This window comes from Mobula hypostoma, chromosome 6 (genome assembly GCF_963921235.1).
Source record: "Mobula hypostoma chromosome 6, sMobHyp1.1, whole genome shotgun sequence".
Taxonomy (NCBI): Eukaryota; Metazoa; Chordata; class Chondrichthyes; order Myliobatiformes; family Myliobatidae; genus Mobula; species Mobula hypostoma.
The window spans coordinates 162269969-162286254 of record NC_086102.1 but is presented as its reverse complement, the minus strand read 5'-3'; the positions used below and the strand labels follow the sequence as shown (position 1 = coordinate 162286254).

General features: G+C 41.0%; 1 protein-coding gene across 1 annotated transcript in view; it reads right to left on the bottom strand.

The window, feature by feature from the left end:
- Window positions 1-16286, bottom strand: part of pde11a (phosphodiesterase 11a) — a 261414-nt gene that overhangs the window by 46599 nt on the left and 198529 nt on the right. The window contains exons 15-18 of the mRNA XM_063050094.1: window positions 14793-14893; window positions 5006-5083; window positions 3897-3960; window positions 1942-2016 (exon numbers count right to left, since the gene is read on the bottom strand). Coding sequence (XP_062906164.1) covers window positions 1942-2016; window positions 3897-3960; window positions 5006-5083; window positions 14793-14893 — 318 coding nt within the window. The remainder of the gene's footprint in view (window positions 1-1941; window positions 2017-3896; window positions 3961-5005; window positions 5084-14792; window positions 14894-16286) is intronic.

Genomic DNA, 16286 nt, shown 5'->3' with positions numbered 1-16286 from the left:
TCCTTCAACAAAACTCTTCTTAGTCAGGAAGTTTGGCAGCTTGCATCTCCTTGACATAAGATTCAAAATTCAAGATTGTTTAATGTCATTTCCAGTACAAAAGAAGAACAAAATAATTGTTACTTTGGATCCAATGCAGCAAAAAAACCCACAATAAAATAAAGAACACAATAATAAAACAACCACAATAAATATAAATGTGTATGATAGCTTATGTACATAGATTGATAGTATGTCTATAATGTGATGCTAGGCACAGGAGTGCCTGCACAGGAAATGATAAAGTTATGGTGGTTGGGGTGGGGAGAGGTGGATTAGTTGGTGGAGGTGTTGGTCAGCCTTATTGCTTGGGGAGAGTAAGCGTTTTTGAGTCTGGTGGTCCTGGTGCGGATGCTTTGTAGCCTCCTCCATGTTGGGATTGGGACACACAGTCCATGAGTAGGGTGGGTGGGATCCTTCATGATGTTACTGGGCCTTTTCTGGCACCTTGCTGTATATATGTCCTTCAGGTGCCGGTGATGCGTTGGGCAGTTTTGACTACCTGGTGAAGAATCTTCCACTCCACTGCAGTACAGTTTCCATACTATGCAGTGTTGTGGTATGTTAGGATGTTCTTTACTGCATATCTTCAGAATGCCTTGAGTATAGATGTGCATTTTCCAGCTCGCTTCAAAAAGTCAAGGCATTGGCAAGCTTTCCTGATTGCGCAGGATGTGTTCTGGGTCCATGAGAGGTTGTGGGAGATGTGCATTCACAGGAGCTTGAAACTCCTTATGGTTTCCACTTCTGTGCCACTGTCGTAAAGAGGGACTGGTGCGAGTTCTCCTGAAGTCAATAACTATCTCCTTTGTCTTCTTGACACCAAGGAAGTGGTTATTTGTCTGGTACCAGGCCTCGAGCTCTTCCACCTCCTCTCAAACCGCCATTAGCATTACTACTGAAACTTGGCACATTATTCCAAAGTTCTTCACTCCAGGGAGTGACACACATGGCAGAACCAAGTGAAAATAAAAACGGCTTTTGGCATGAAGTTACCAGGCTTTTGCATAACCAACTATTGTACACATCGGGAGCAGTGCAATTGTCCCTGAGAGGACAGGAAGCATCACAATGCTCGCCACAAGATCTGGAATTTCTATGAGCAGTAAACATGTGGGAACACTGGTCTGGAGATATAATGAAGATTGTGCTTCAATTTGGGGTGATCTAATTTCTACATGCAGATTCATGATTATGTGTGAGTTGCTAAGTTCACAAATTTTCATTATAAAGCCATTGATGCTTTGGAATACACGATAAGGTTATCTTCTTATTATAACATACAGCATGCCATGCTCCATGGACAGAAATACACAGTACGAACATTTCCATAATGTATTTTGGGCTGACAGTACAGCACAGCACAGGCCCTTCAGCCCATGATAAAGCTACTTCATGATCACTCTAACCCTTTCCTTATACTCGGCCCATAACCCTCCCTTTTTCTTACATCCATCTGCCTATCTAAGAGTTTCTTAAATGTCCCTATTATACCGACCACTGTTATCACCCCAGCCAGTGCATTCCAGTCGTCCACCCCTCTATACCTCTGGCATCTCCCTGAACTTTCCTCCATCATCTAAAGCAGGTATTGGACACTGCTGCTATGGACAAGGAAAATGATAGAGTTTCACTATTTTCCAGGCTAATTAGAGGCATGGTTGTACTGCAGCTTTGTTAAAAATAGAGCACTGTTATTTAGAATTCACATCCAAGTAGTGTGCATTAAATCTTCATACATACATGAAGCCCAGAGGACAAATTGAAGCTGATGTAGAACACTCCCTCATTTGCGGGTGTGCACCGATTAGGAAAGCACATGACCTTTCAATACTTAACACCAATGCTTTGGACATTAACCATGTAACTGTGTGGATGTGCAAGTAAAGAGCTTTCACTTACTGAGGGGGTGAGTTTTAATTCTGATCTTTCCCTGTCTCCTTGTTCAAAGAATTCACTTGTAACCAGTTTGGCAACCTGTAAGAGGGTCACAGATTTCTCAATGAGGAAATATTTTCTGTGAATGCTAGATGTCTATATCCAGAGAAGCTATACCCATAGAAAAGAATCTTGCTTGGCATTAGTTAGTGGATTGAACACACTGATAAAAAGGTAAGAAACACAGAGAAAAGCTATTTGTTTCAAACATCAATACTGACGTGAATACATCAGGATTTGAATAGATTTTGCTGAACAGGTTCTAAGGATTTTTCTAATTAAAGTGTTAGCAACTAAGATGTTACAATATATTTTCGACAAGAATAAATTTGCTGTTGAGCACAAATGGATATGTCTTAAAGAAAAACAGTAAAGTATAAATTTTGGTGTCTTTGCCTTGTGAAACTTTCCTTTTATGATGTGTCTGGCTGGAGCAAGTAACCGATTCACCTGTTCTTGCTACTTTCACTATTTCAGTGAGTTGCTTGACTACATTAACAAAACAATAGGCTGGGTTTTGACTCTGGATTGCCAACTATGCTGGTCCCACAGCTCACTAAACTTTGCAGGTAGTGCTGAATCTTTGAAATTCTCTATGCCAGAAGGTTGCAGAGTCTGGAACACTAGAGTTGTTTAAAAAGAAGTTAGATAATTTTTGAAAGACTGTGGAAATGAAGGCTGGCACAAAGAAGATAAGCCCCGATGCAGGACAGCCATGATCATAACACCATAAGCCAAAGGAGCAGAATTAGGCCATTCAGCTCAACAAGTCTGCCCCGCCATTCTATCATGGCTGATCCCGGATCCCTCTCAACCCCATACACCTGCCTTCTCACCATATTCTTTGTTGCCCTGACCGATCAGGAAGCGATCAACTTCCACCTTAAATATATTCACGGTCTTGGCCTCCACTGCAGTCTGTGGCAAAGAATTCCACTGATTCACCACTTTCCGGCTAAAAAAGTTCCTCCTTACCTCTGTTCTAAAAGGTTGCCCCTCAATTTTGAGGCTGTGCCCTCTAGTTCTGGATACCCCCACGATAGGAAATGTCCTCTCCACCTCCACACTCTCTAGTCCTTTCAACATTCAGTAGGCTTCAATGAGATCACCCCACATTCTTCTGAATTCCAGTGAGTACAGGCCCAAAGCTGCCAAACGCTCCTCATATGTTAAACCTTCATTCCTGGAATCATCCTCCTGAACCTCCTCTGGACTCTCTCCAATGATAACACATCCATAATGAATGGTGGAAAGCACGAAGAGACAGGTGGCTCCCTCCTGCTCCTATTTCCTTGAGTTATCTGTCCTGTAGCTCCTCAAACACTATTGCTACCTTTCCACTAGACACAGTGGGTCACAAGTGGTGGCCAGGACACGGGCATGAATCTTGAATGGCCTTCTGGCTGCTTGTTCTGTCAGAACTCTTTATGCTGCTTCCAAAATGAAAAAAATAATTAGAAAAAAAAGATCATAAAATGTTAAAAATAGATTTCTTCACAAAAACATAAATTTACTATTAGTTAAAGACAAAACTGTACATTAAAAGAGAAATAGAAGCATTGACTTTTAAGCAATCTTCAATGACATTAATGCAATGACTTGAGGCTGCACTTGACCCACCAGTCATAGCAGCCACGTGGTCCGAATGCATCACCCTGCACATTGCAGCCAGTGGTTCTTCTCAGAAGGCCAGGCATCAGTGCATTCTGGCCCAAAATTTAAAGTGATCCTTATAGGAACAGACAGTTCTTTAATAAAGGACAGATTCTGGACTGCTAAGATCTGTGAATTTTCACTTAATTTGCAAACGGTCTGCAAATTCACATTTATGTTTTAATTACAAATATGCCTAAATTATATAGTTTGCAGTTAAGGGGCAATTCAGAGCAAAAGATCATGTTTTTTTTCAATGTGCTGACCTGTCTTGATATCTCCCACGGTTTTGTTACAGCCCCAAGGTCACAGGCAGTCATCAGCATCGACCTACAATGACAATACGCATTTTCATTAGCAGGCAGCTTTGTCAATACTCATCTGTGAAACTTTGTCCAATAGACTAATGCACACTGATGGATTTTAAATGATTTGCTGGGTTTGTATACGTACTGTAACGTGCATGTATATAATTTATCTTTGCAGTAACTTTTAAAATTAAAAAAATTGGTTCACACCTCCTTCACCAAAAGAAAAAAAAGTGTAGGAACTGATATATGTTAATTATAACCCCTGCATACATATTCATTGCAGTGCACATTGAATTGTTGCTGCCTAATCTTGCAAATGAGCGTAGCCTGCTGTCAATGTTGCTTGAGCTGTTGATTGGCTGCATGCAGCAAGTATTCTAAGGCACCCAGGGTCTCTTAAAGAAGAGGTGCTTTGTGGACACAGGAGGGGAGAGTTCTTTGCAAGAAACATTATCAGCTGTGGTACTGTGAATAGTGGGCACCCAGAGCTGGCTAGAAAGCAGGGAGCAGCGTTGTCAGGAAATGTCAGGGATCATGATGAGGATGTGAATAGCTGGAGTAATATCCTATAATCAGCAAGAACCCTCCAAGCTGGTGCTCTGAAGGCAGTCGGGGTAAGATGAAGGGGAGTCAATGCCAGGACAGTGGGTCCACTAAATGCACCAGAGAGGGAAATTTTATTCTGGCATAAACTGCCTTCACATCATATGTCCTGCCAGCTTTATTTACAGCTCAGTTTGCTCATTCCACCTACAGCAAACTCTCATTGTTTTGGCAGGAACAGAGTTTGAAAATGGGAGTCTGGTGTCCTATGTGGTTTGCACCCTTGTATAATCGACTTCCTTCTCATGTGGCCAAGTGTTGTCAGGTGGGTACATGCACAGCTTTCACAAGATGGCATAGGCTGCACTTGTCCAAAACTTGTCTTGAACTCTTTTGAGTATTAGGACACCATAAAGTACTCAAAGAAAAATTGCCACATACACCCAGTTTATAACACATAAGATCTGGTTCTGTAACTATTTCAATATTTTGCTTGACAGGCATTTCACACAGATATTGACCTGAGCATTTCCCGTTGGTCTTTTACATTCCAGTTGTATTCTCCTGAATTTACGAGCTGAAAAAACTTTGTTCTTCGCCTAGAAAGAAAAATATCTTAGATTATTCATGAGAAATGTTAGAAACATAGAAACATAGAAAATAGGTGCAGGAGTAGGCCATTTGGCCCTTCGAGCCTGCACCGCCATTTATTATGATCATGGCTGATCATCCAACTCAGAACCCTGCACCAGCCTTCCCTCCATACCCCCTGATCCCCGTAGCCACAAGGGCCATATCTAACTCCCTCTTAAATATAGCCAATGAACTGGCCTCAACTGTTTCCTATGGCAGAGAATTCCACAGATTCACCACTCTCTGTGTGAAGAAGTTTTTCCTAATCTCGGTCCTAAAAGGCTTCCCCTTTATCCTCAAACTGTGACCCCTCGTTCTGAACTTGCCCAACATCGGGAACAATCTTCCTGCATCTAGCCTGTCCAATCCCTTTATGATTTTATACGTTTCAATCAGATCCCCCCTCAATCTTCTAAATTCCAACGAGTACAAGCCCAGTTCATCTAGTCTTTCTTCATATGAAAGTCCTGCCATCCCTGGAATCAATCTGGTGAACCTTCTTTGTACTCCCTCTATGGCAAGGATGTCTTTCCTCAGATTAGGGGACCAAAACTGCACACAATACTCCAGGTGTGGTCTCACCAAGGCCTTGTACAACTGCAGTAGTACCTCCCTGCTCCTGTACTCGAATCCTCTCGCTATAAATGCCAGCATACCATTTGCCTTTTTCACCGCCTGCTGTACTGCATGCCCACTTTCAATGACTGGTGTATAATGACACCCAGGTCTTGTTGCATCTCCCCTTTTCCTAATCGGCCACCATTCAGATAATAATCTGTTTTCCTATTTTTGCCACCAAAGTGGATAACTTCACATTTATCCACATTAAATTGCATCTGCCATGAATTTGCCCACTCACCCAACCTATCCAAGTCACCCTGCATCCTCTTAGCATCCTCCTCACAGCTAACACTGCCACCCAGCTTCGTGTCATCCGCAAACTTGGAGATGCTGCATTTATTTCCCTCATCCAAGTCATTAATATATAGTGTAAACAACTGGGATCCCAGCACTGAGCCTTGCGGTACCCCACTAGTCACTGCCTGCCATTCTGAAAAGGTCCTGTTTATTCCCACTCTTTGCTTCCTGTCTGCTAACCAATTCTCTATCCACATCAATACCTTACCCCCAATACCATGTGCTTTAAGTTTGCACACTAATCTCCTGTGTGGGACCTTGTCAAAAGCCTTTTGAAAATCCAAATATACCACATCCACTGGTTCTCCCCTATCCACTCTACTAGTTACATCCTCAAAAAATTCTATGAGATTCGTCAGACACGATTTTCCTTTCACAAATCCATGCTGACTTTGTCCCATGATTTCACCTCTTTCCAAATGTGCTGTTATCACATCTTTGATAACTGACTCCAGCAGTTTCCCCACCACCGACGTTAGGCTAACCGGACTATAATTCTCCGGTTTCTCTCTCCCTCCTTTTTTAAAAAGTGGGGTTACATTAGCCACCCTCCAATCCTCAGGAACTAGTCCAGAATCTAACGAGTTTTGAAAAATTATCACTAATGCATCCACTATTTCTTGGGCTACTTCCTTAAGCACTCTGGGATGCAGACCATCTGGCCCTGGGGATTTATCTGCCTTCGATCCCTTCAATTTACCTAACACCACTTCCCTACTAACATGTATTTCACTCAGTTCCTCCATCTCACTGGCTTGTGCTTCTCTACAAGGATGTACAAACTTTGTATATAAATAATATGACCATAATGAAGAATCCAAAATTGCTCATTAGTCAAGTGTGGACATTCAAAGGTAAACTGTATATTAAAATTCCACTATGTGATACAGAACAGGAGAAGGACAAATTTAGTTGGACAAATTTAGAAGGACAAATTCAATCTCTGAGTGAAGAAGATCCCCCTCATGTTCTCCTTAGACATTTCATCTTTCACCCTAACCCATGACCTCTAGTTGTAGTCTCACGAAACTTCAGTGGAAAAGCCTGCTTGCATTTAGCTTATCTATATACCCCTCATAATTTTTTTTATAACTCTATCAAATCTCCCCTACATTCCATTAAATAAAGTCCTAACCTATTCAACCTTACCCTGTAACTCAGGTCCTCAAGCCCCACAACCAGTTTACCACATTATCATCCAGATTGATGATATAGATGCCAAACAACAATAGGCCCAGCACTGATCCCTGCGGCACATTACTAGTCACAGGCCTCTAGTCAGCGAGGCAAACCACCTACTACCACTCTCTGGCTTCTCACGCAAAGCCAATGTCTAATCCAATTTGCCACCTCATCTTGACTGCCAAGAGTCTGAACCTACTTCACCAACCTCCCATGAGGGACCTTGTCAAATGCTTTGCTAAAGTTCATAGAGGGGAGGAGAAGATGGCGGCACGACGCAACCTTTCCGGTGAATAGTATCTGTATTTGTCATGTGGGATGCCGTGCACAATCCCGATTTGATGGAGACAGACTTGAGAAGCACAGAGGAACATCTGGAGAAACTTCTGAAATGCCTGCTTCGCTGCCGCTGCTACTGTGCAATCGAGAATCTCCGGAGGGAAAGGCCCCGAATCCTCGGCTTTGCCTTTTGCTTGGCAGCCGGGGCAGAGATGGTGCTCGATGTTGGAGGGCTGGTCGGAGGCTCGAAGTTTTTGGATGGACTCAAGAGTCGGCTGTGGTCGGGTGCATCCAGGGTGCTGCATCGGCAAGTTTGCAGCGCTGGAGGGTCATGGCAGGGAGAGTTTTCTTCCTTCTACTGTCTGCATGAGATGATGGGACTTTCGAAACTTTGAGACTTTTTTTTACCGTGCCCATGGTCTGTTCTTTATCAAATTACGGTATTGCTTTGCACTGTTGTAACTATATGTTATAATTATGTGCTTTTTGTCAGTTTTTTAGTCTTGGTCTGTCTTGTGTTTCTGTGATATCATTCTGGAGGAACATTGTATCATTTCTTAATGCATGCATTACTAAATAACAATAAACGAGGACTGCGTGTCCTCATAATCTAATCTAATCTTCTGCCTTGCCTTCATCAACCTTCCTGGTAACTTCCTCAAACAACTCTATAAGATTGGTTAGATGTGACTTACCATGAACAAAGCCATGTTGACTATTGCTAATCAGTCCTTGTCTCTCCAAATACCTATATATCCAGTCCCTTAGAATACCTTCCGATAATTTTCCCATTACTGATGTCCGGCTCACTGGTCTATAATGTCCTGGCTTATTCTTAGAGCTTTTCTTAAACAATGGAACAGCATTAACTATCCTCCAATCCTCCAGAATCTCCCTGAACACATTTGACGCACTATTTCCCATCCAGGCCTTTTACAGTATGAGAATACCAGTCAAGAGGTGGAAAGTTAAAATGACCTACTATCACATCCTTATGTTTCTTGCAACAGTCTGCGATCTCTCTGCAAATTTGCTCCTCAAAATCCTGTGGACTGTTGGGTGGTCTATAATAGGATCCCAACAATGTGGTCATACAATGTGGTGTTGTCACGGACTTCATTAAAACAGTTGTAGACAAGTGTGTCCTCACAAAATCGTTCAGAGTTTTCCCCATCTGGAAGCTTTGCTTTCAAATGAGCTTGATGCATAGAAGGCGGGGAGCTCTCTTCAGTTACCTGATGAGGTAGCCGTAGCCTTTGGCCAGGGGCAGATGTCGTCAGGTGGTGCCCAACCTCCAAAGAGTGTTTCAACCCTTAACGACTCCACTCTCCAGTTGGTGGTCAGCAGTGGTGGCCAAGTCACTGCCCATCTGCTCCAGACTTCCAGCTCAAACTCCTCTCGCCTGCTCCATATCCAGCAAGGGGCTCTTTCTGATTCCTCCCCATCCTGCAAGCTACTTGGGTCTTGCTCTTTTCATCAAGGCCCAGCGCAGACAGCGGCCTCTGTGCTGACCTTGCTGGGAAATCTCTATAGCCGATCTCCATGGGGAATAGCTACGTCTGCCATCCTTTGTCCCTGCACTCCTGGACTAAAGGCTGGTACTCCAGGGCCTTCCTCTCGTGATGCTCCTCACATCCTTCCTTTCATGGTACTGTGAGCTCCACCAGGATAATTTTCTTGTCTTTGGGGACCACAGTACGATATCTGGCCAAAGTGTGGATTGCAGCACCTCCGGGAACTGCAGCTTCCTCCCCACATCAACCCCCATCTCCCAGGATTTGGCGGTTTGCAGCAGATTGGATTTATGCCTCTTTGATATGACTGGCGTGGCCCTCTCCTTGATGAAAGTGACTGCCCTGTTTGCCTCTCTGCCAGCAGGTCTCTTTTTACACCTCTCCCACTCCAGTGTGTCAGCAAGGGATGGCAGGACCTTGTTAGATAGATAGATAGATAGGTAGATAGATATACTTTATTAATCCCGAGGGATATTTGGTTTCGTTACAGCCGCACCAACCAAGAATAGAGCATAAATATAGCAATACAAAACCCCCCAACAATCAAACAACAAAATGCAAACTGTGCCAGATGGAAATAAGTCCAGGACCAGTCTATTGGCTCAGGGTGTCTGACCCTCCACGGGAGGAGCTGCACCTTCGATGGCCACAGGCAGGAACGACCTCCCGTGCCGCCCAGTGTTGTATCACGGTGGAATGTGGCCGAAGTCCAACAGTAAAAAGTTCAATATCCAGTCTGCAAACACGTTCCTCGATCGTAATATGCCCCGGATTGCATCACCTATACCGTCCTTGTGTTAAAGCTGTTGTGCATCCTACAGTATGTGTGCCAGTGAACCCTGTTGCCCACAAAACTTGCAGTTAGGGTCCTCTGTCAGCTCCCATGTGTGCAGCTGTGATGGTGTAGGGGGAGTGTCATACATGGACTGCAGGAGGAAAGAAATGTGGAAGGTCTCCAGTCTCCAAAGCTCGTCAAGTGAGCTTGCACTTGGGGAGGTCCCATTTCATCCAGGCACCCTGTGACCCCAACTCTACTGCCTTCGATAACCACCTTTCATCCTTGCGGTTCGGAACCTCTGCCTGGATCATGTCACTCCTATCCCTTGCATTTGCACTCCCCTATCTTTGAAGGTATATAGAGCAGAGGCCTTGCCGTCTCAGGCATGGGTTGCCGATGATGCCTCTCAATAGCAGAGAGCTCACTGCCTGGTCTAGTTGGTGTCCCACTTTCGGCCCAATCTTGTTGTGACTCTTCCTTGATTTATTAGCTTGTCCTTGGAGCCCCTGAGTGTTAACACAACTCTACACCTTGCCACCTTGAACGTCTCCACTAAAAGAAAATTCCAGCTGCATGGCAACAAAGGCTATGTGCGCGGGAGCATTTCAGTTACTGTGCGGCTGTGCACCCACACAGCTTAGAGGCAAAAGTGTTGCTCACCCTTCCATTTAAAAATGCTGTGGACTTGGTCCGAGATATCCCTGAACCTGGCACCCAGGAGTCAACATACCATTCAGGAATTTCATTCTCGTCTACAGAACCTCCTTTCTATTCCTCTAACCAATCATTGCTCTCTCTGTCTCTATGCAATCCGATGTCTCCTTGGGAACTGTGGTGTGCAAAATATGCCAATTGCTCCCGCTCGCTTCTTTTAAAATAGATAATGATCAGAGTACTGAGAACATCATCAAAGCATGTTTTTTACTTGATTGTTGTGTAGAAAACATCAGACAGTAAATTCAAACATATTCTTTCTTTGGTTTGAAGGAAACTTGCAGGTCATAGGTTGAAAGCTTAAACGAGTAACTGCTGGTAACCATAGAGTAGGTATTTTATGTACAGATTGTTTTCCACGAGGTGAATTTTAGATGAAATCCCTGGGAATAAATTGCCTGGGGTGATACTGGTGTAGTAATTCCAGCTAATTAAACACAGTTATACTGAAAACTATGCAGAGAAATGGTTGCTATCTTCAGCACAGAGTGGAAAACTAATATGAAGTGGAAAGCAATCGGCCGTTCGGCCAATTGAATCTGCCCCATCATTTGATCATGGCTGATTTATTTTCCCTCTCAAATCCATTCTCCTGCCTTCTTCCTGTAACCTCTGACTCCCTTACTAATCAGGAACCTATTAACCTCCTGCTTTAAATATACTCAAGTGGTGTAATTATTGATTGTTTACAGCAATTAAAATTATGTAGACACTCAACAGATCAGACAGGCATCTTGTGGAAAGAGAAACACTATGTACAAATCCAGCTGAAATTTGTTTTCATCCCCTTCCATTTCTAACAGCTTTGGCATAACGTGCAAATGTCCATTACTTTTCACTGACACAACAGACCCACATTTTCTAACAAATAAATATCTGTTGACTTAATCTTAATACTCATTGCATGAAAAGCATTGAACTGAATCGGAAGCCATCTAGCTAAGCAACTCTGAGAATAATTTTATTCTCTTTGGCAAATGAAATGGCAATATTTCTTCATCCCTTCTTCTATATCCTTTTTTGCTGTGCTTTCTTAAAGCATAAAACAATGTAAAATTGTAGACTTAGTTTGCAGTCCAATCATAAAATGCAATAACTTTGAAGCTAAATCGACAGGTTAAAGCATTATTATTAGCAAATTGCTTGAATTTAGAACTTTCTCAAATGAAAACTTTTGTTTCCTTTCGAGTCAAACATTCTGAATTGCTTCCTTGCATTTGATTACTTTTACAATTAATTATTTGATTTCCTTCAAAAAAAGCTCGGCATGCAGACATCAATAGGCAACGTCAAAAGCAATCCATAGTTCGAAATCCATAGCTAGCCCATGTAATTTATGGAAATTATCCTTTGGGACAAAATAGCTGTTCTTCCTCATCAGCATAGCTGCTGCCGAGTTAATTTTAATTCTGGGCTTTGTATCTACTCTTGGATTTGGGTGCTATTGTTTAAAAATCTCAGTCATTAATTAGGACCTGGTTGTATCATTCCAAGGTTTCAGAATAAATTATGTGATCCAAAACAAGCAATAAATCTTTTGTTTGACGGCTAAGAGGAGAAAGCGGTTTGGAGAGTTTGTTTCATTTGTAGATATGGACATGACTTGCATTGTATCAACTGGCTCAGGGCAGGGTTTAACAGGAAGGTTTTCCTTGAAGGATGGATAAGAACAAATTGGGTTTACTGAGAACTCGATCTAATTTTACACACCCTCGTTTTAAATACACATTCAGTGATTGGACCAAATCGAAATAATTGCCACAGATGATTGGGCAGAAATAATTTTCTGAAATGTAGCACCAAAGACATGGTTTTCTCCCAGTTAATCAATGTATTAGTTTAGAAAAATGGTCAGTGATTTAGACGTTCACTGTGACCCTTACTATGACCAGTCAAAGGCCAATCCAACCACATAGGCAATTTAAACCCGAGTTTTACACCTTTTTGACAACTCATCTCATGCAAACTGCTCCAAAGGCATAAGCAAAAAAGCAGGGGGAGAAGCTTTCTGTGCTTCTCTTCTATTGCTGTTGATCAAGGGCAGAGGCAGTGTGGTGGCATGAAGCAAATCAATCTGATTAGGGTAAATTCAAAGACAGCATAGTATGACCTGGCTCATCTTTATCATAACGAGAACCCAGTAAGGCAGGGGTTGCTTAGCCAGGCCCTAGTGGTCTCTATACACAAACTATATTCCAACAGGGAAGTCAGTTTGGATTAGTACAAGTTATTTTTAAACAAAAGGACAGGATCAGGAAAATAGCAACTCAAGGAATTACAGTCCATTCATGCATTGGCTATTGTAAGAAATAAATCAAACTGACTCAGAATCAAAGACACACTTTGGATATTTTCCTCAATCTGTGTGTTGAATTTAGTTTAACCAATAAATATACCGAAAGATTTAGTTAGTTAGATAATGGAATGGGGGAATAAATGTTGCAAGTGGTAATGTAACTGTAAGAAAAAATCCAAAGGTGTATTAAATCACAATAACTTGAATAATAGACCCATACAGTTTCAACTATATTATTATTTCATTTAATTTTGTTTTTGGTTTTCACGTCTCTCTTCACAGCTGGAAGCACTTGACCTCCTTTATGCTAATGAGGTACTAATTTTGTAGCTCTTTGACCTTGTTTTACCTACATCAAATGATAATTTTACAAATGTTGTTCTTTTCTGAGAACCTAGTCACTTTGTCACTTTAAATATTTTCTACTTTGATGCTTGTAAAGGAAGGCCTGATGGTAATACATAAACAATAGAGGATGGTTTGTTGTTTGTGCTGTACACTATAATGACTGTGTGATAGGAATATAGAACTAGTTTAGTTTACTGGTGAAATACAAACAACAAAGGAGGTCCACATTGGAGCTTTCAGAGCCCTCTTTTATGAATCTGAAAGGCAGTAGTTTTGATAAACTGTTTAAAGAAGTATATGAACTCCTGTTGTATCATTAGAGAATTGTTTCAGTTTTAAAGAGAGCAAGTTATTTAAATCATTATAAAATATTGGTTAGGCTTCTATTCTTCACCCAACAATGTGACTTTCCTAGTCTCAGCTACTCTCTGTAAAAGATTAGCTTTATTTCTCACATGTACATTGAAACATACAGTGAAATGTTTGTGTCAAATCAAATCAGTATGGATTGTGCTGAGCAGCTAGCAATTCCACTGAAAACAAAGCCATTTAAAATGGACTTTTGACCTGCAATGTCAAAATCTTTCCTGCTATGTATTTGATGGCTGAATGAAATGACATAGCTATCACTTGACTTCCTTGCTGAAATTGGTTCTGTTTTGCAGATTTATAGAATCGTAGAATTATTACAGCATGGAAGGAAACCATTCAGCTATCGGGTCAGTGCCATGTCCCAATCCTTCTGCTCTTTCCCATAGTTCTAGTTCTAAGATGAAATACATTATACATTAGGAAAAGATGAAAATATTCAGGAAGTCAGGGAGAATCTGTTGTTAAAGATACTTACCACACTGAAAAACTTAGAGAAAATTAATTTTTAAGGTGGAGTAAAAGGGAGAAATCTTAAGGTGGACTGAAAGGAAGAAAAGTGCAAAGGTACTGGGTCGGCAGTAGGAGATCAATGACAAAACTGGTGTACTTGTAAAGCAAAAGGCACATTTAATTGGACAAGGGGGATCATGAAGAAATCCAAATGGAAAAAGCAGAGTTGTATCTGAAGTTACCAAAGGAGTGAACTTGTATGGCCTTAGCAGTATCTGAAACAATCATTTTTCCCACCATAAACACTGCCTGACTTGCTATTTCCAAGCTTTTGTGCTTTTGCTTCACGTTTACAGCATCAGCAAGATTTTTGTTCTGCTTTTTGTTCACTCGCATTCAAAAGTAAATGAAATTTAAGAGCTTTAAGACGGTTTAAGATGATTGGTCTTTCCTGGTTGCATGAATGTCAAAAGTCTATGATTTAAAATTTGACAAAAGTTAGTTGCATCTCTAATGTTGAAAATTTTACCAGGTGTTATTTGAAAGAACAGGTCCTCTTTAGACTTGCAATTTGACCAAGTTAGGGGGAGATTAGAAGTTCTTTCTTTAAAGGTTAATACTAATTTGTAAGCTAGAATCCAGAATTTTGTAACAAGTTCTAAACACAGGTCTAGAAGTTGCTCCACAGTTCACCAGCTCTGACCAGCAGAAACTGAAATCAGTACACATGACAGCTACTCCACAGACATCCTGTATAATAGATTCTTTTTCTCAGATAAATACATGACTCTTGCACTGAGATACAAAAATTAATCAGAACCTACTCAAAGTACAGTGTTAGATCTGTGGACAGTATTGATTGTTTCAAAAGCTGCATGATGTCACTGTACATCCTGGAGGAAAGACTCGCAAAAATATTGTGTCCCTGTAACGACAGAGAGAAAAGAATGAGATTTATAATGTATGAATAGTATCAAGAGTTACTAAAACAAATAGTATCTGAAGATATTACATTTGTAATTGGTAGTTTTCAGTTCTGTAGAGCTTTGTCTGGCAACATTATTCAATAATGTAACATTATTCAACCAAAATGTGCATGCAGACTTAATATGATGATTTAATCTGTGCGGAGCTTAATTTGTGTTTGCAGTGAGAGTAACAAATTTCTCAAATTCATCTGTGTTGGACAGATGAACTAGGTGGATCAATGCCATTTCCTGTAAACGTTTTCCAGCAGATTGCTGCATTTTCTGAAAGTTTTTCTCCATTTTCTACCCATGTTTAATCACACTCTTGTCCTGGCACGAAGTTCTGTGCCATTTATGTTGTGTAATGGTGGACACAATAAGCCACACTAGAATTTTAAATCAATTTGCAGGTGATTAGCCTTTGATCCAATACTGCCTAGTCCTGGTGCATAAGAAAAAAGTGCGGAATCTTAAGATCAAAAGCACCTCAACAGAACTCATGTCAATGCTTCATGCTTATTATATTCTTGATTCATATCCCCAGTACCTTATAGAACTAACAAAAATTCTAATTTAGCAACAGAGCCTTTCATCATAACCGCAACTGAAATTACTTACTAATGGTTAATTGATAATGAAATGTTTCCATTTATAATATTAACTTCAATGATGTTTCAAAGCCTACACTTGTAAAAGGATGAACCACGACAGGGTATTTTCAATGTGCAGAAAAAAAATTTGTCCATAAACCTTTGAAATGTTAGGAATTTCAAAGCTTTCCATTGGAGCCTTTGCAGTACACATACCAATGGAAGGGAAATGACAACATCATTATAAAACCGTGAAACACGAAAGCTTTAACACGAGCTTTCTATATCTGTAACATCACCACAGCCTTTTTTTTTTGTTCCACCATGATTCCGATGTAGTCATTTGCCTGGATTAAGTAATTTCTCTTTCAAAACTATTTTTATATCACTTAACAATTAAAATGCAACATTTTGTCATGTTTTATATTTGTAAAATATGGTATAAAATAGTCTTCTAAAATAAATGTGAGTTGTAAAGAAAGTATTATGGGGCAGGGGCTAATCCTGGGCGTGAAACACATGCTGTTGTACCACAAGCCGGCGTCATCAGGTCATCTGACATTTTAAGAATGTTCATCCAATTCTTGCCTGACTGATTTTGTCTTAACTTGATTCATCTTTAGCCAACTGAACTCATGAATTTCTTCTGCTGTAGGTAATTATCCAAGTGCAGCAATTTACTTGCGGATGAATACAACTTGCATTGGAAAGCATTAGCAACCCAAGGCCTTCCTTTGGAATTTGCCAATACAACAACCTG